This window comes from Pinus tabuliformis, chromosome 4_2 (assembly GCF_031772625.1).
Source record: "Pinus tabuliformis cultivar Carrire ecotype Pingquan chromosome 4_2, CPIR1, whole genome shotgun sequence".
Classification (NCBI taxonomy): domain Eukaryota; kingdom Viridiplantae; phylum Streptophyta; class Pinopsida; order Pinales; family Pinaceae; genus Pinus; species Pinus tabuliformis.
The window spans coordinates 1021723190-1021743529 of record NC_142304.1 but is presented as its reverse complement, the minus strand read 5'-3'; the positions used below and the strand labels follow the sequence as shown (position 1 = coordinate 1021743529).

At 40.4% G+C, this 20340-nt stretch overlaps 1 protein-coding gene across 1 annotated transcript in view; it reads left to right on the top strand.

The window, feature by feature from the left end:
* Window positions 1-20340, top strand: part of MAP1C (methionine aminopeptidase 1B) — a 308081-nt gene that overhangs the window by 45294 nt on the left and 242447 nt on the right. Inside the window, exon 2 of the mRNA XM_089424489.1 lies at window positions 18505-18586. Coding sequence (XP_089280615.1) covers window positions 18505-18586 — 82 coding nt within the window. The remainder of the gene's footprint in view (window positions 1-18504; window positions 18587-20340) is intronic.

The following is a 20340-nucleotide window of genomic DNA, read 5'->3' as shown; positions in this document are numbered from 1 at the left end:
GGCATCCATAACATTGGATTTTGGACGTATCTTTGTTGTTTGTTCTTCGTGGACCAAATTTGCCAAATTTTCCTTTTCTCTTGGCCATGGTAGCAAATGCTTGCTCCTTTGATCCCACATCTTCCTTTGCTTTGAGTCTTGTTTCCTCTAACTTGCATAGAGACCACATTTCACTATATGCTTGATGTGAAGTTGCCCCAATCCTCAGGTAGAGCATTGAGTACTACGGTTGTCATTTCTCTGTTAGACATGACTTACCCTAGCTCTTGAAGTTGATCCCCCATCTCAGAGATCTTCATGAAGTAGGGAGCTATTCCTTTGATATCTTCATCTTGTACAATTCATTTCGTAGAGATATCACTTCTCCAGTTGTGTTTACCGAGAATAGCTCTACTAGTTTATCATAGATTTCTTTTGATATTTCAAGTTTGGAGACATAAGGACTGAGAGTCTTTGATGGATTCTATTAGAATCGTTTGAGCTCTTGTCTCATCCTTATTATACTTGGCTAAGGCTTGAGTTTGTTCCTTAGCAGGAATAGTGACATTCCCTTTGATGTGTTCTAGTAGTTCATTCTCCTTTAGAAGTAAATCAATCCTCTTCTTCCATGCAAGAAAGTTATTGGTAACTACCAATTTGTTGCTTTCCTTGCAAAAAGACATTGAAGTATATTCATAAGGGGACATATACTTGATAGATTTTGAGATGTAGTAGACTTTCTTTCTCCTTGAAGACTTGATGGCTTGCCTTCCTTCGATCTTGATGTTCTTCAAGTAGACTTGCTTGATGATGAGATTTGCTTAATGACTTATAGCTTGATGTAGTTCCTTTGATTTTCTTGGTGATGAGATTTGCTTGATGACACAGTGATTTTTGGACAAAATAGTCCTTGGAAAAACCCATGCGGGAAAACCGGTGCAACAACTTTGAGGGTTTTCTGTTATTAAGCAGTGGTTCTGAATACAAATGTTGGTTGCCCTCCCGAAAAACCAATGACAGAAAATATAATGGCGGAAAATTGAGTGAGTTTTACCTCACTTCACCTGGAAGATTCCGGTTGATTTGGCAACAAAACTGGTTAACCCCGACTACCTTTGCGCTGGTCCTGTGTCAGTGTTTTAGGCTCTGCATTAGCCCTGCGCTGTCTCTTCTGCCTACTGCGTCATCCTTTTCGGCTGTTCCGGCAGTTCCCCGACAGTTTCGGCTTTCTGCGTGGAGGGCAACTTCAGCTTCTGTGCTGGCCCTTCTAGCTTTGCGTGGGCCCAGATTGGCCTAGCATCAGTCCTCTTGGTTGCTGCGCTACCTCCACTAGCTTCTTTCCACCTCTCTGTCAGTGCTCCCGAACTATCCCTGCCCCTCTGCTGCAACTGGTCACTCAGTTCAAATTCTTAGCTTCCTAGCCCCAGAAATCGAACTCTAGATCAATTCGTTCTCTCCGCGTGTCTTTCTAAATGAACTCCAAGCCTCCCTCTTATACTTTTTCTCGTTGAAACTTTAACGGCTGAGATTAAGTCTCTAATCAACGACTAAGATTAAAACTTGACTTGATTTGCCTTTTAGATCATTCTCACCCATATTTTGATTAATACCCATTGATATTTTAATTTTACTAAGTTTAGACTTAGGAACCCATTAAAAATAATATTTATTTTAATAAAATACAATCCGAGTGGAATTTCACGAAATGATTTTTAGGTTCTTTAGAACTCATGTGCCTTAGCCTCTCCACCAAGTTTCATGGCTAGAGCACATACAATGCTACCAAAAACTAACACGAAGGTCATCAAAAGGAAGCTATATAATTAGCTAAAGGAAGGGAAGGAAGAGTGAAGTCCCTAGCTTTGTTTTGGGTCTATTTTGAGGGATGAAATTATCCAGACATGAGAGGAACCTTTGTTGTCCAAACTGCAGAAAGGAGTTGAAGTATCACAGTGATATTTGAGGTCAAATCGATCTCCTAACCGAGTTCAAGGAGAAGAAGTCTCCTTCTAGACCAAAGGAAAACAAGGGTATAAGTTGGTCCATCTTCATGAGCTAGGGTTTCTGATCTAGGACTGAAAGTTGTAGGTTTGTCCCTAGGAACTGAAACTTAGAGATATAGCTGAGAAGGAGGAAGAATTGTGAAGTGTGTCTATTATTGACACAAGGAAGAAGGAACTCATCAAGGGAACTTTGTGACTTGGTCTTGGAGAGGCAAATAGGTCAAGGGTCTTGGTCTTGGTATTCGTCAATTGGAATCTCTATGAGAAGAAGAGTTTATTCGGGTTTTTCTCTCAAGAGTGAGAGGTTTTGGCCCTGGCTGATAGCCTATATTCTGTGTCTCGTCTCGATATGGTTCATGCATTTTTAGCTGCTTGATGAAGAATAACATTGTAATAACATAATTAAAAGAAGATCCTAATCTAGAAGTAAAAAGCATTCACAAGCAATTACTAATAGAAGAGAAATCACTTAACCTTGATGCCCTAGATTTCGCAACATGAGGACATCTTGGACTTGTGCATGTAGTTTTGATGAGAGTTGGAGAACCTAGTTCCCAAGTACTATAGCCCCAAGACGAAAACCCTAAGGTATGCTATTGAGTGTTGGATGTAAACCCAACACTTCTTGAGGAGACTTCATCCAGCAGTTTCATAGAGCTTCAGTGATATTGGAGTGAGGACCACTCAGATCCTCAACTTGGGTGTCATCTTCAGTTATTTTGTGGAGGAGAGGTTCAGCTTGCAAGAAACTATTTGTGGCCATCTTATCTCAGCTAACTTTAGCTATTGTACTGACATATTATATCTTTATTAATAAAGCTGAGTTTGTAGTATTTCTTATGAGTTTGTAACTATTCTAGGTTAAATAATGTAAATATGTTTTTGTTGCCATAATCTCATGGTGCATATTCTGCTATTGTTTGGAGAAATTTAGGGTTAAATCTTGGTTAAGCAATTTTCTGGGAATTTTTTAATTTTTGGAACATTATAGAGTGTTGCCTGATGTTTTACATGCAAGGGGAAGTTGCTGGAAGACTATCCAAGACATGTGTAAGTATGGGTACTAATAGTGCATGACTTGAATGCTTGGCAAAAAGGTGCAGAAGCCAGAGTAGGAAGGAGAATGCAAAAATATTTGGTGTGAACACAATAGGATGATGGGTATGAGCCAGTGTGGAAAAAGTCGCGATTGAATTGGCAAAGTCTGATTTTTTGGACTAGCCGATTTAATCAACCGACTTTTTGGTGAATTTTTCTTTGCTGAAAAAGTCGGGATTAAATTGTGGAAGTCGTGATTTAATCGGTGGTCTACCCAAAAAGTCGCAGAGCCAGGCCAAGCCGTGGATAAGTGGTTGAAAAGGGAAAAAAATCATTTGTCACTCTTCTTACTGCCATTCTTCCTTGTGGAGAGAGGAGGTGTTTGCCACTGCCCAAGAGGAGGAGATTTGCTAGTTTTGTGGTGTGGATTTGGAGATTTTTCCAGTGCTCAATGTGAGAGATTCAAGGTGCCAATTTGTTGCTGCCAGGTATGTATTTTAATTTCTTTCTTAATCTTTGTTACACAAATTGCTTCTTAAATATTTCTATAATTTTGTTAGTTTGTGTTTATCTTTTTTTTGCTTAGAAATTTGAATAAAAAATTGTTTAGAATCTAGATTGAATCAAAACTTCAACTTTCAACTTTCAAGAATCAAATGACAAAAAATCAAACCCTTGTTTAGGGAATCTGAGTGTGTTCAAGTGAGTGAGAAGAGACATTTAAAATTTAAAATCAACAATTACATTTGTGCTTGCTTCTTATGTGATGGGAAATTTTTATTTATTTTTTCAATTCTTTTTTTATGCCCAGGTTCAAATTCAAGTTCAAAGTTTCAAGCAAAATGCCAAGGCTTTTGGACCCTATGTGGTAATATGGTGAACCTGATACTGAACTTTCAAGAATCAAATGACAAAAAATCAAACCCTTGTTTAATGAATTTGAGTGTGTTCAAGTGAGTGAGAAGAGACATTTAAAATTTAAAATTTAAAATCAACAATTACATTTGTGTTTGCTTCTTATGTGATGGGCAATTTTTATTTTTTTTTTCAATTTTTTTTGTGCCCAGGTTCAAATTCAAGTTCAAAGTTTCAAACAAAATGGCAAGGCTTTTGGACCCTATGTGGTAATACTGTGAACTTGATACTATACTCGAATCTGGAGGGAACAACATAATTTATTTGACTTGCAAGTTGTGTGGCAAACATATGTCATGGGGTGTTAACAGATTAAAATTCCATTTGGGGCAAATTCCGGGGCAAAATATAGAACTTTACCCAAATCCATCTCTAGAAATCATCTGGCAAGCCATTAAATCGTTGATGGATAAAGAGGAGGGCAAATACACCAGGGAAACACTAAAAAACCAAATTGTAGGGGCCTCAAGAGTGGGGGGAAGTGAGAGTGGTTCTTCAGCATCACCTTCCACACCCACAAGTCCCAACCTCTCAACTTTTTCATATTTTTTTGTTTCTAGAACCACACCTAGTGCACAACCTGGCATCAAATCGACACTTAAAAAAAAGGAAAACACAGAAGCTGACAGGTTGGTCAGTAAGTGTCTTCTATGGAGTGATAATCCTTTCAACATTGCCAAGACAAACCCATTCTACCAACCTATGTTTGATGTTGTTGTTGTCGTTGGCTTGGGTTACAAAGCCCCTACCTTTGCAGAGTTGAGAGGGCCTCTTCTTCAAGATGAAAATATTGATTGCATTGCTAGATTGGAGGAGTTTAGGGCATCATGGTAACACACTAGATGCACAATCATGTTAGATGGTTGACGGACCAGAAGGGTGTGAAAATTTGCTGCAATAATTGATTTATTTCTCCTACTTATCTATGATATAAGTTATTTACCAATACTTCAGTGAATACGAAAATAAATTCAATTGCAGACTTCACAAACTAGAATTGAAAATTAAACGACAAGAGAAACATCAGCATATGAACAACCACATTGACGCACTTGTTTTTGGACAATCGTCTCCGGAAAAACTCAATGTGGGAAAATCGGTGCAACAAATCTGAGGATTCTTATTATTGGCAGTAAATATCTGAATACAATCTAGGATGCTCATCTAGCAATCTTTTACAAAGAAAATACTGGAAGAAAATTTGAGTGAGTTTTATCTCACTTTCCCTGGCAGGATTTTGGCTGATCTAGCACAAGACTGGCAAACCCCGGCTATTTCTGCGCTGGCCCTGCGTCAACCTTTTAGGCTTTGCATTAGCCCTGCATCAACCCTGTGTCACCTTCTCTACCCTTTGCGTCAACTCTCTCGACTTTTCTGACAGTTCCTGACAGTTTTGGCTGTTCCGACAGTTCTGGATTCTGTGTGACAGGCAGCGTTTTCTGCGTCAACTCTGCCAGTTACTGTGCTGCCTCTGCGTCAACTCTCTCGGCTCTTCCGACAGTGCCTAATAGTTCCGGCAGTTCCTATCAATTTCGGCAGTGCCGACAGTTTTGGATTCTGCGTGACAGGCAACTTTTCTGCGTCAGCTCTCCTGGCTACTGTGCTGCCTTTTTGCAAGTTCTCTCCGCCTCTCTGTTTTGTATTTTCCGGAAAGTCCTTCTCCCGGATTCTCTTTGCCCCTCAGCTGCAAGATCTCCCCAATCGATTTTCCTCCTGAGAACTTCTCACGTCAGAAAATCGATTTCCTCAGTCTCTCTGTGTGTTTTCAAATGAATCTGAAGCCTCCATTTTATATTTTTCCTGTTGAGTCTTCAACGGCCAAGATAAGTCTCTAATCAACGGCTAAGATTAAAACATGACTTGATCCGCCTTCTAGATCATTCTCATTCATATTTTGATTAATACCCATTAATATTTTAATTTCCCTAAGTTTAGACTTAGGAACTCCATCAAAAATATTAATTATTTTAATAAAATACAATCCGGGTGGAATTTCACCAAATGGTTTCTGGGTTCTTTAGAACTCATGTGCCTTAGCCTCTCCACCAATTTTCAAGGATAGAGAACTTCTGATGCTACCAAAAACTAACACTCCCTCTTAGAGAGGAAAGTGCTCTAGCAACAATGTCCACCTGCATGCTACTCTATTTCTGAAGCACCTCCTTTTTGCACTACTACTGCCACCAACACTGTGCTATTGCTGCCATTGTATTGCTTCCCATGACACTGCCATTGCCATTGTTGCATCTGTACTACAACTCTCTCTCAAAAACTGCATCATTCTATTGAAAGGGATTTTCCAACATACCCATCTGTTCCCGAAATTGAACAAGCTTGGCTCTTCCTAGAGCCTTCGTGAGTATGTCTGCCACTTGGTTTCTTGTGGGAGTGTAATCCAACTGTACCGATCCACGCTAAACACAATGTCTGATAAAGTGACACCAAATATCGATGTGTTTGGAGCGATCATGAAATACTGGATTCTCAGAGAGCTTGATACAACTCCGATTATCACATAAGATCCTTGTCACTTCCATCCTTCTCCTAAATAGATTTACAAGCAGTTTCCTGAGCCATATAGCTTCACATGTTGCTTTGCTAGCTGCCATATACTCAATGTTAGCAGAGCTCAGAGCTACAGACTTTTGCTTTTTACTGCACCAGGAGGTCATCCCAGATCCAATATTGAAGCAATACCCAGCGGTACTTTTCCTGTCTACTGAGCTTCCTGCCCAATCTGCATCAGTGAATGCACTCAATTCAATATCATTGACCTTGGTGTACCTTAATCCAAAATTTACTGTTCCACACACATACCTGAGAATGTGCTTTGCTGCTGCCCAGTAGCGCCCTTTTTGGTTCCATCATGAACTGATTAAGGGTGTTCACAGCATAACACAAGTCTAGCCTGGTGTTGACCAGATATATAAGTGACCCGATGAGTTGTCCGTATAAGGTGAGGTCCACTTCCTTGTCTCCTGAAGCATATATTTTTTTCCCAATTGGTAATCATAGGTGTAGCCGTAGGTCGACAATCCTGCATTCTGTATCTTTTCAAAATTTCCAATGCATATCTTCCTTGGCCAAGGAAGATCTCACCATCCTGCTGCCAAACTTCCAATCCCAAAAAATAGTGCATTAGCCCCAAATCCTTCATATCAAACTCAGTTTCTAGGTTCTTCTTACAATCCTCTATGGGTCTGGATGATCTTGTCAAAAATAGATCATCCACATACAATACCTGAAATCAACGACTCACCTTCTACCAACAAATAATAAAGATTGGGATCGACATCGCTCTTGATGAATCCCAACTGCTGTAAGTAGCTGTCAATTCGACCATACCAAGCTCTGGGTGCTTGTTTTAGCCTGTACAATGCTTTCTTCAGCTTGCACACATGAGTTCTCTTTTCATGTGTTTCGAAACCCTCAGGCTGTTTGATATACACCTCTTTTTCTATCACCCCATTCAAGAATGCTATCTTGACATCCATTTGGTGAATTCCCCCATCCCATCGGTGCTACAAGGGATATAATGGATCTGATAGAGGTATATTGAGCTACTGGGGCAAAGGTTTCCTCATAGTCTATTCCTTCCTTTTGCGCATATCCTTTTGTGACAAACCTAGCCTTGTACTTATCTATGCTGCCATCTGCAACATACTTGATCTTGTAGATCCATCTCGAACCTATAACTGATCTGTTCTATGGCCTTGGTACAATTTCCCAGACATCATTTGTCATGATAGAACTATACTCCTCTACCATGGCATCCACCCATACTTGGTGTTGTACAACTTCTTGAAAACTAGAGGGTTCTTTGACCTGAGCTACCAATCCTGGGTACCTATTAGGTTATCTACGTTGCCTTTTCTCGGCTCTAGGAGCTGCAACGAATTCCTCTGCGTCCCTCAGAGTTTGTCGCACTTCTTGGCTAGTTCTTCTATTGGTGGTGGGAGGTTCTATCTGTTCCTCTTCCTGTACCTGCTGTGACACTCCAAGCTCCTCTTCTCTTGAGGAGATGCTAGTACTAGTTACCGTGGTTGAACCAAATACTTCTCTTCTTGCCAAATTTGATCCCTGTTGCTGGACTACAGGAGCATGCTCATCCTGTTCTTCAAATGGCATCTCACGAGATTTCCTGAAGGCTCTATCTTCCATCAACTTCGCATCCCGCCTTATTACAATCTTTCTGCTGCTCGGAATGTAGATCCGATATGCCTCTGAAGTCTAGTTGTAACCTACTAGATACCCAACTTCGGTGGTCTGTTCTAAGTTTCTAACTTGCTCTGCTTCTCTTATGGAATATGGCAATAAGCTACACTTCCGAATATCCTGAGGTGATTTACTTCTAGATTCTTTCCCGTGAAAACTCCCTCTGATGTCTTCTTTCCTAAAGCCCTGTGAGGAGTCCTGTTCTGAATGTGTACAACTGTGCTGCATGCTTCTGCCCATAAAATCTTGGGTAGATTTTGATCGTATAACATCGCCTTTGCTGCTCCAACAATAGTTCGGTTCTTCCTTTCTCCAACTCCATTCTATTCTGGATTATAGGGTGCTGTCCATTCTCTTCGGATCCCTTCTCTTACACAAAAATCAATAAAGTTCTTATCTGTGTATTCTCCGCTATTGCTTGAGCGCAATATCTTGATCTTCCTTCTTGTCAGGTTTTCCACTAGAGCCTTAAACTCTTTAAACCGATCAAAGACCTCATCCTTGGTTTTCAAAAAATAGATCCAAGTTTTCCTGTCATCTATGAAGGTAACAAAATACTCAGCGCCACTGATGGTCCTTGTAGACATCAGACTGCAAATGTTTGAGTGTATTAACCCCAATACACTCTTAGCTCTATTGTTGCTTCTGAAATATGATGCTTTGGAGTACTTACCTAACACGTAGCCTCTACATGTATCATTATGCTTGGTAGTAAGCATTGGAACCCCCGTAACAGTTTCCTTGAGCATCTGTAACGCCCCATGATGTAATTGCCCCACCCTCCTATGCCACAATTCATTTAATTCTTTTTCTCCATTGACATTATTGCTTATCAGTGCCATAGGAGACTCAAGTTGCAACTTGTATAATTTGTTGCTTTGAGTTCTAATCTGGGCCCTCTTTTTCCACCTTGGATGCTTGACATCTACTCTATTACCAACGAAGTATACATCGTATCCCTTATCTTGTAATTGAGAGACAGAAATCAAATTCATGAATCATTCCCATACCTGGCACATGTAGTGCATTCATGGCCCGAAGACTATCTCCTGCTGCTGTTTGGAATATAACGGTTACTTTTTCTATTGGGGTGCACTTCATCCTATTACCCATTTGACTTGAAAGTTCATCTATTCCTCCTGATAGCTTGAGAAATATTCTCGTTCTCTAGTCATATGAGCTGAAGCCCCGGTATCAATGTACCAGTCCTCAGTTGATGCAGAACTCGATAGGCAAGCAAACTCCTCTTCCAGCTCGGAAGCTAATTTGGAAATTTTCTGATCCCTATTGTTCTCCATGCCCTTTTTCTTTGCTTCCATCTTGCCTGAACCTTGCTCTAATACCATGTGAAAATTTGCTGCAATAATTGATTTATTTCTCCTACTTATTTATGATAAGTTATTTACCAATACTTCAATAAATACCAAAATAAATTCAGTTGCAGAGTTCACAAACTAGAACTCAAAATTAAACGGCAAGAGAAATGTTAGCATATGAACGATTAGATTGACACACTTGTTTTTGGACAATCGTCCCCAGAAAAACCCAATGTGGGAAAACTAGTGCAATAGATCTGAGGATTCTTATTATTGATAGTAAATATCTGAATACAATCTAGGATGCTCATCTAGCAATCCTTTACAGAGAAAATATTGGTGGAAAACTTGAGTGAGTTTTACCTCACTTCCCCCGATAGAATTTTGGCTGATCCAGCACAAGATTGGCTAACCCTAGCTACTTCTGCGCTAGCCCTGCGTCAACCTTTCAGGCTCTGTGTCACCTTCTTTGCCCTCTGCGTCAGCTCTCTCGGCTGTTCTTGCAGTTCCCGACAGTTTGGACTGTTCTGACAGTTCTGGATTTTGCGTGACAGGCAACTTTTTTTGCGTCAGCTCTCGGCTACTGCGGTGCCTTTGCGTGAGCTCTCTTGACTATTCTGGTAGTTCCGGCAGTTCCTGACAGTTTCGACTGTTCCGACAGTTCTGGATTTTGCGTGACAAGCAACTTTTCCTGCGTCAGCTCTGCTGACTACTGTGCTGCTTCTCTGTAAACTCTCTCTGCCTTTCTGTTTTGTATTTTCCGAAAAGTCCTTCTCCCGAATTTTCTCTGCCCCTCAGCTGCAAGATCTCCCTAATCGATTTTCCTCCTGAGAATTTCTCACTTAAGAAAATCGATTTCCTCAATCTCTCCGTGTGTTTTCAAATGAACCCCAAGCCTCCATTTTATACTTTTCCTGTTGAGTTTTCAATGGTCGAGATTAAGTCTTTAATCAACGGCTAAGATTAAAACATGAGTTGATCCGCCTTCTAGATCATTCTCATCCATATTTTGATTAATACCCATTAATATTTTAATTTCCCTAAGTTTAAACTTAGGGACTCCATTAAAAATATTAATTATTTTAATAAAATACAATCCGGGTGGAATTTCACCAAACGGTTTCTCATTTTTCTTTGAACTTGTAGATGCTTGGTGGACAAGCTATGGTGGTAGATTACCCCATCTCCAAAAGCTTGCCATTCGAGTGCTCAATGAAACATGTAGTTCCTCTGGGTTTGAGCGCAACTGGAGTGTATTTGACAAAATACATGACAAAAAGCGCAACAGGGAAAAGTATTTCAAATTAAATGTTTGAATTCATTTGATTATTTTTAATATTTAAATTTTCTAAGGACTAATTTACAATCTATGACCTTAATATAGATTGGAGTCCAAACGCCTCAATGACATGGTCTACGTCTACTACAATCTTCTATTGTGGGTGAGACAACTTCAAAAAACTCTTGATATGGAAGCCATCTCATTGGACAATATTGATACCACTGCTGCATGGAGGGTCGAGACTAAGAGGTCGACCATGGACTCGATTCCTGATTGGTTAGATGTGGATCCAGAGGCACTAGTAGTAGAGGACGTAACAATTGCAGGGGAGGGAGAGCCAGAGGTAGGGGAGGAGGAGCAGGGTCAGGAGGAGGAGGTGACACCATCTAGTATGGGCAGCAACGGAGGACAAAGGCCACCTCCTTTATTGGCTTCAGAGGACGAGTGAGTCCATTTGTATCCCTAGGGGCAAGGCCTTCTGCCTCTAGAGGAAAAGGCAAAGCCATTCCCTATTCTCGTAAAAGGGGCAGAGGCTCTTAGTGATTGATTACTTTATGACATGTAGATGACTCATGATATACGTTTATATATTTTTTGTTGATATTTTGAGTCTTGAGAGTTGAGATTGAGACAAGAGTCAAGATTCAGGACTTGATTCACTATTTTGATATGTGATGTAGCACTAGACTTCATATACATAATATATATTTTCTTTACATGTTTATGTGGAAATACATTTATTTGATGTCGTGGATAATTTAGATGCTAAAAAATTAAAAAAATGAATATTTTTGTATTTTTTTTTTTTAATTTCGCTGAGTTTTTGCTGATTTTTTCAAAAACCTCCGACTTTAATGACTTTTTCAATTTTTGGACCCTTGCCGATTTAATCCTGATTTTGACTTTTTCCACATTGGTATGAACACATGATGGCGCAGCATGGAGTTTCAATGTGAAGGAAGAAAGTGCATGACAAATGACGATGGTAGTGCACATGGATGACATTAGCAAAGAGTGTGATGAGGAACATCTGGGGCAAGTGCGATGATGAGTGCATGTAGCAGGTACAATAGTAGACATGTGAGGTGTCTGTGCGATGGTGTGAGAGTGTGACAATGCGAAATGAAATTGAATAGTCATATTGGGAGCTAAAGAGTTAAAGAGAATGATGAAGAGGCAGAAAAGAAGCTGAGAAGTTAACCGTGAGAATAGATGTCATGATAGACATTAGGAATAGGTTAGTCAATTAGAGTGGTGAGTTAAGAAACTGTAGCTAAAGTCAAAATTGTAGAGTACAAGGAATTGACTAAGAGAAAGTAGGTGCTGACAGCTTGAAGTCTGTAGACTATTTATTTTAAACATAAATGAGATTGATTAGACCATTACCCCATGAGAATTTTGTGAAAATTCTATCACTGCAACATTTGATTTACTTTGCCTACTTATTTTCAGTAAGTTATTTATGAAATTCCTTCAATAAACATTGAAATAAATTCAATTGCAGCTATCACACCATAATACAAAAACAAACACATGCACAAGAATCAACACATCGACACATATATTTTGGACAACAGTCCCTGAAAAAATCCAATGTGGGAAAACTGGTGCAGCAAGGGAGGATTTCATTATTCAGCAATTCTTCAGTACAACCGGGTGCCAAACTCACTTACCCAATAGAGAGAAAAATTCTCCAGCACTTCTCCCAGTCCCAGCGTCAGCCTGGCTGACCTTTGTGTAGCTCCCAGACACTCTGCGTCAGCCCTTGCTTGTCTGCATCAGCCCTGGGCCTCTCTGCATCACCCACGCAGGCCCTCTAGTGACTGCATAGTCTCTTGCTGCCTCAGCGTCTGCTTGAAAGGCCCTGCGTCTGCCTCTCCTGCCTCTGCGCTAGTTTTCTGTTGTTGATCTTGACTCTCTACTCTGTATTTGCTACCCTCTGCTACTCTCCAGACCACTAGTTCGAATTTCTCAGCTAACCCCGCTCTAGAAATCGAATTGACTAGTCTCCCTCAGTGTGCTCCCAGACACTGCGTCAGCCCTGGGCCTCTCTGCATCACCCATGCAAGCCCTCTAGTGACTGCATAGTCTCCTGCTGCCTCAGCGTCTGCCTCTCCTGCCTCTGCGCTAGTCTTCTGTTGTTGATCTTGACTCTCTACTCTGTATTCGCTGCCTCCTGCTGCTCTCCAGACCACTAGTTCGAATTTCTCAGCGAACCTCGCTCTAGAAATAGAATTGACTAGTTTCCCTCAGTGTGTTATCCAACTGACCGTCAAGCCTTTTCTTATACTTTTCTCATTGGCCCATCAACGACCGAGATTAAGTCCCTAATCAACGATAAGATTAGATCTGGCTTGATCCATGACTTTTGGACCATTCTAAATCAGTTTTATATTAACTCACATTAATATTTTATTTTCTCTGTTTAGACTTAGGGACTCCATTAAAAAATATTAATTATTTTAATATCTTCCAAATTGGTTAGATTATGCCCAAACCATTACTGGGTCTTGGAGATCTCATGTGCTTTAGCCTTTCCACCAATTTTCATGGCTAGAGCACATCTAATGCTACCTCAAATCAACACTCCCTCTTAGCGAGGACTATGCTATAGTAATACTCCTCACTGAGTATCACCCTGATCATCCGTCATTGGTCCCTGTTTTGATGCTAAGCCTCCCTGTCCAACATCTTTTGCAATGCTGCATCCTGTACTGCTGCCCATGGCTCTGCTACTGCCACTGTTGCATCTGTACGACAACTCCCTCTGCATTCGTGCTGTTGCTAGTTCTTTTCTCCAAGACTGTGTTCACACTACAACTCCCTCTGCATCCATGCCGCTATCACCCCCATTTCTGCTACTAAAACGGGTTCTTTATCATCCCCATCTTTTCCCTGAAGTAATCAAACTTTGTCCTTCTAAGGGCCTTGGTGAGGATGTCCGCCACCTGTACTCCTGTAGGAGTGTAGCTCAACTGTACAACTCCTCGTTGGACACAGTCTCTGACAAAGTGACATCGAATATCAATATGCTTTGACGGATCATGAAACACTGGATTCTCAGAGAGCTTGATGCAACTCTGATTATCGCACATGATCCTGGTTGCCTCCATTTTCCTTTTGAATAGGTTCACAAGCAGTTTTCTAAGCCATATGACCTCACACGAAGCTGTGCTCGCCGCCATATATTTTGCCTCAGATGAGCTCAGAGCCACAGATTTTTGTTTCCTACTGCACCAGGAAGTCATTCCTGATCTAATGTTGAAACAGTACCTAGAGGTACTTTTCCGATCCATTGAATTTCCTGCCCAATCTGCATCGGTAAATCCACTCAATTTGATATCCTTACCCCTGGTGTACAAGAGTCCACAATCGACTGTTCCCTGTAAATACCTGAGAACGTGTTTGGCTGCTGCCCAACGTGCCCTCTTCGGTTCCACCATGAACTGACTGAGGGTGTTGACAACATAGCAAATCTCTGGCCTGGTATTGACCAGATACATCAGGGACCCTATGAGCTGCCTGTATAGGGTGGGATCAACATCCTTGTCTTCTGATGCATCAATCTTCTTCCAGTTGGTGATCATTGGAGTAGCCATGGGTCTACAGTCCTCCATCCTAATCTTTTCAGGATTTCTGTAGCATACCTCCCTTGCCCAAGGAAGATCTCTCCCTTCTGCTGCCAAACTTCCAACCCTAGGAAGTAATGCATTAGTCCCAAATCCTTCATATCGAATTCTGTGGCTAGATTCTTCTTGCAGTCCCCAATGAGCTTGGATGATCCTGTCAGAAAGATATCATCCACATACAATACTAAGATTAGCGGCTCATTCTCTATAACTAGATAGTAGAGATTCAGATCCGCGTCAGCCTTGACAAATCCCATCTTCTACAAGTAGCCATTGATTCGACCATACCATGCTCTAGGTGCTTGTTTCAGCCCATACAAGGCTTTCTTCAATATGCATACATGAGATTTCTTCTCATGTGTCTTAAAGCCCTCTGGTTGTTCAATGTATACATCTTCTTCTATTACCTCGTTCAAAAAAGCCGTTTTGACATCCATCTGATGAATCTCCCACCCCATCTGAGCTGCAAGAGATATCACGGTCCTAATAGATGTATACCGGGCTACCGGGGCGAAGGTCTCTTTGTAGTCAATTCCTTCCTTTTGAGCATACCCCTTAGTCACAAACCTGGCCTTGTATTTCTCAACACTTCCGTCTGCAGCGTATTTGATCTTGTAGATCCATCTCGAACCTACTACTGATTTGTCTTGAGGTCTTGGCACTACCTCCCAGACATCGTTCACCATTATGGAGTTGTACTCCTCTACCATCGCATCTAGCCAAGTCTGATGTTTAGCTGCCTCCTGGAAATTGGTAGGCTCCCCGTCTCGAGCTATTAATGCCTGATATCTATTTGGCTATTTTCGCTCCCTCTTATTCTTTCGTAGCGCATCGATGAAGTCCTCTGCAACTCACAGAATCTGACAAAGTTCCCTGCTAGTTCTTCCTCTGCTAGCAGGTGCCTCTGTTAGCTCCTCCTCATCCTGGGAATCTTCCTGATCTGAGGAAGAATTCTTTACTTCTGTTGGTTGAAGAGGTTTAACCAACGACTCTTCTTTTGACTGCTCCTCAGAAGGCATTTCACGAGATTTTCTAAAAGCTTTGTCCTCCATGAACTTTACATCTCGCCGAACCACTACCTTCCCGCTCCCTGGAAGATAGATTCTGTATGCCTTAGCGTTCTCGCTATATTCCACTAGATATTCCTTTTCTGTAGTTTGATCCAACTTTTTCCTCTTTTGCTCGGGTATGCGGCAATATGCTAAACTCCCAAATATCCTGAAATGACCAACTTTAGGCGTCTTCCCTGTGCAAACTTTCTCTGGAGTAATCTTGCCCAATGCCCGATGAGGAGTCTTGTTCTGAACATAGACTGCTATGTTGCATGATGCTTCTGCCCACAGGAATTTTAGCATATCCTGATCATACATCATGGCCCTAGCTGCTTCTACAATAGTCCTGTTATTCCTCTCTGCTACTCCATTCTGCTTCGGATTGTACGGAGTTGTCCACTTTTTTCTGATGCCCTCCTTAGTGCAAAAATTAATGAAGTCCTTATCGACATACTCTCCATTATTTGAGCGCAAAACTTTTATTTTCTTCTCAGTGAGATTCTCCACCAGAGCCTTGAACTCTTTGAATCGACATAAAACTTCGTCCTTGGTTTTCAGAAAATAAATCCAAGTTTTCCTTGAGTGGTCATCAATGAAGGTGAGGAAATACTTGACACCACTAAGAGATTTGGTGGACATAGGTTTGCATATATCTGAGTGTATCAATCTTAGTACACTCTTGGCCCTGTGTTTACTCGTAGGAAATGCTGCCTTGGCATACTTTCCTAGAGCACATTCTCTGCATACATCATCTTGTTCCGTACTAAGATCCGGAACTCCTATTATAATGCTCCTGAGAATTCTTAGAGCCCCATGGTGCAAATTTCCCATTCTTCTGTGCCATAGTTCATTCAAGTCCTTGTCTCCATCACTGCCTATTAGTGCCATTAGTGATTCTAGTTGTAATCTGTACAACCTGTTACTTTTGATCCCGATCTGCACTTTCTTTTTCCAACTTGGGTGTTTGACATATGCTTTCTCCTTGATGAAGTAGACGTCATAGCCCTTGCCTTGAAGTTGCGACACGGAAAGTAAGTTTATCCCCAATCTTGGTACATGCAGCAAATTTGTAGCGTGGAATCATTCTCCTGATTCTGTTTGAAAAACAATGGTACCCTTCCCTATTGGAGTACACTTTGCCTTGTTCCCCATGGTGATCTGAAAGTTCGTCTTCTCTTCTCGATACTCTGAGAAACATTCCCTGATTCTTGTTATATGCCAAGAGGCTCCACTGTCTATATACCATACTTCTGATGATGGAGAACTAGTCATACAAGCCACTTCTTCTTCCATCCTGGAAGCCAACATGGAGAAATCGAAATCTCTTGTGCAATTTTCTGAAAATATGTGCGAGTCCCCTGACGTGGATGCCTCTGCATCATGGTTTCGACCTGTAACTGATTTTCCCTTCCTGTCTCTGATTACTCGCTCTGATATCATGTGAAAATTCTACCATTGCAACATCTGATTTACTTTGCCTACTTATTTTCAATAAATTATTTATGAAATTCCTTCAATAATCATTAAAATAAATTCTGCTGCAGATATCACACCATAATACAGAAACAAACACATGCACAAGAATCAACACATCGACACAGATATTTTGGACAACAGTCCCCGGAAAAACCCAATGTGGAAAACTGGTGCAGCAAGGGAGGATTTTATTATTCAACAATTTTTCAGTACAACCGGGTGCCAAACTGGCTTACCCAACAGAGAGAAAAATTCTCTAGCACTTCTCCCAGTCCCAGCGTTAGCCTAGCTGACCTTTGCGTAGCTCCCAGACACTCTGTGTCAGCCCTGGGCCTCTCTCCGTCACCCACGCAAGCCCTCTAGTGACTGCACAGTGTTCTGTTGCCTCAGCATTTGCCTCTCCTGCCTCTGCGCTGGTCTTCTGTTGCTGATTCTAACTCTCTGCTCTGTACTTGTTGCTTCTTGTTGGTCTCTAGACCACTAGTTCAAATTTCTCAGCTAACCCCGCTCCAAAAATTGAACTGACTGGTCTTCCTCAGTGTGTTCTCCAACTGACCGTCAAGCCTCTTCTAATACTTTTCTCGTTGGTCCATCAACGGCCGAGATTAAGTTCCTAATCAACGGCTAAGATTAGATCTGGCTTGATCCATGACTTTTGGACCATTCTAATTCAGTTTTATATTAATTCACATTAATATTTTATTTTCCCTAAGTTTAGACTTAAGGACTTCATTAAAAAATATTAATTATTTTAATATCTTCCAAATTGGTTAGATTCTGCCCAAACCTTTTCTGGGTCTTGGAGATCTCATGTGCTTTAGCCTCTCCACCAATTTTCGTGGCTAGGGCACATCCGATGCTACTCCAGATCAACAAATTTGCAATTGGGTTCAATATTGCCGTGTGCGATGAATGTTCATGTGCATGTTTGTTAGTGCATTTCAGTAATTGTGCACATCATAGCTCCATTGGTGTCACTCACTCATCAAGATTGATTTTAAACTAAAAGACTTCTATCAGAATTCTGTGGTCAGATACCCAACATAACCATGTCAAGACTCAAAACACAATATTAGAGGACTCTTCAGTAATTGTTTCAAAAATTTCACCCTGCTTAATATATCTGAGGTATGAAATGAAGCAAAATTCTGATATGCTATCTACCTGGAAGGGGAAATACAATTCTGAAATATAACTTGGGTATCTTTTAGTCTGGTTACTATCTTCTGTCACCTTTGTTCTCTGAAATTATGTACTTGTTTTGTCTTCCAAATATTTTGGAACATTTATGATGCATTTAAGCATTAGGTTTCTAATGGAATATCAGTACAAGGAACAGTTGGCCTATTTACACAGGTTATATTATAGAATCTGTTTATGTTGCAACTTAAATTGGGTTTTCAATTAGTCAAACTTGTGGGTTTGTCAGTGAGTTTATCCTTTTTTTATGTGATCGGATCTATAGAGTTCATTTTTACAGGGTTTGAAAGCGAGCCGAACCGTTTGCTGGTAGTTTCTAAAAGAAGGCTTTATGGGTTAGGTTGTCAGTGAGTTTATCCTTTTTTTATGTGATCGGATCTATAGAGTTTTTTTTTACAGGGTTTGAATGCAAGCCGAACAGTTTTGTGGTATTTTCTAAAAGAAGGCTTTCTGGGTTAGAGGAAGCCATGTTGATAAATAGGTAAGGCTTACTTTTTTAAGCAATTTTGATAGTGAGCAAATTGTTCTTTTTAAATTTCATAAGGTTCTGAATTTCATGTCATCTTCACATTCATTTTATAGCATTATGAATAATGTTCTTGTGGAATGAATTCCTTCTAGATTATATTTGAGGTGACAGGTATTGTGTCATATAATAAAGCTATCTGTAATTGTTTTCTGAAAAGCTATCTGTAACTGTTTCTTGAAATCTGTCTGCCACCTTATCAGGTTTGTCTGATTCCTTACCAAACAGATACATTTCTGCTATAAATTTGAAGTACACAATGGATCCTGCAAAGCACTGAACCTCACAAAGTTATCAATCCCTTAATTGTTCTTTTTGAATCAAGTGGCAATGATAAAAAAAAAAACATATTCAATAAGAGACCCATTCAAAATGTTGAGCAAGAAGAGAAAGCCCACTTGTGTCATGCCCCTTCTATGTACATAATATGGGAAAGATGCCCAAGTGTAAAAGCGGTGTGATACCTTATTGTAAATATATGAGACAAGTGGATATGATACTCAAGTTTTGTACTTGAAGATATCATATATGGGTCAGCCCAATTTTGTGAAATGGATGCAATGCACTATTGGGCACTTGTTGCACCATAAATATTATTTGCTTTGTTTTTGTTTGCGATATTACTTGTATTTATATAGAGCCCTGTAATCCTGAAAACCCACTGAACAAACAGCCTTCTGCAATTGCTGAAGGATTACATTGTGCTGATAACATGAATGTTGTAGTCCATATATAAAAACGTTCTTTAAAAGAGTAAATATGTTAATGTACTTTGTCTGGGGTCTATAATGGATAGAAAATATATTTTATCTTAGATTAGTGGCCAATGATAAACTTATGTAGTTTCACTTCGATTTCAGTTGCTTTCACATGTTTTCTATCCAACCACAATATATAGGTGCTTCAGTTATATTCGCAGGCCAAGACTTTAGAACAATACTGTGATTGATGTATGAGAAACAAGACATGTAAGAGAAAAAACTCAAGAGCTTCCAATAGTTTTGTAAATGCATTTTATGGCATTTTTATATATTTGCATGTAATTCATTTCATTGGCTAATTTATTTTATAGCATACTTTTGGTTCAACATATTGTTTGGAAACAAAATTTATGGTATGTAGTAGCTGCAAAGGGCTCGTGTTGCAATTAGGGACATTAATGGTGAGAAATTTAAGTTCGGTGCTGTTACCCACTAAAATGGGTAACCCCATAGGAGAATTTGTTTTTCTTACATTTGCAGTCAGATGGCCAGCCAAACAGACAGCAGCCCCTGCCAGCCATCATTAGATGATGATATGCCATGTGCCTCTGCCACTTGCATCAGCCATGTGCTTCTCACCCATCTAGATTAGCACTTGGATGAAGGTGGGCTGCCATTCAAAATGTACTTTGATTATTTCACAATCGGGTGCTTATACTTGTTTGTTTTTAGACATTTAGTTTGGACTATGGGGTGATCTAGAAGGTTGATAGACCTTGGCCATATTCTTGTTCTCTCACCTTACCAATGGGGTTATTCTTTGAACCTAGTCCAATGGGACCTCTCTTAGGGCCCTTTGGGTTATAGGAGGGGCACTACTTGGGAAGCCATGATTGATGTAGTGTGTTCCATATTCCTTATATCATACTTAACACCTTCCATCCTACATTACAAGCCCCATGTCTCACCTCCACTCTTAAGGAACAACTTGTCATTGGTTCTTGGGGA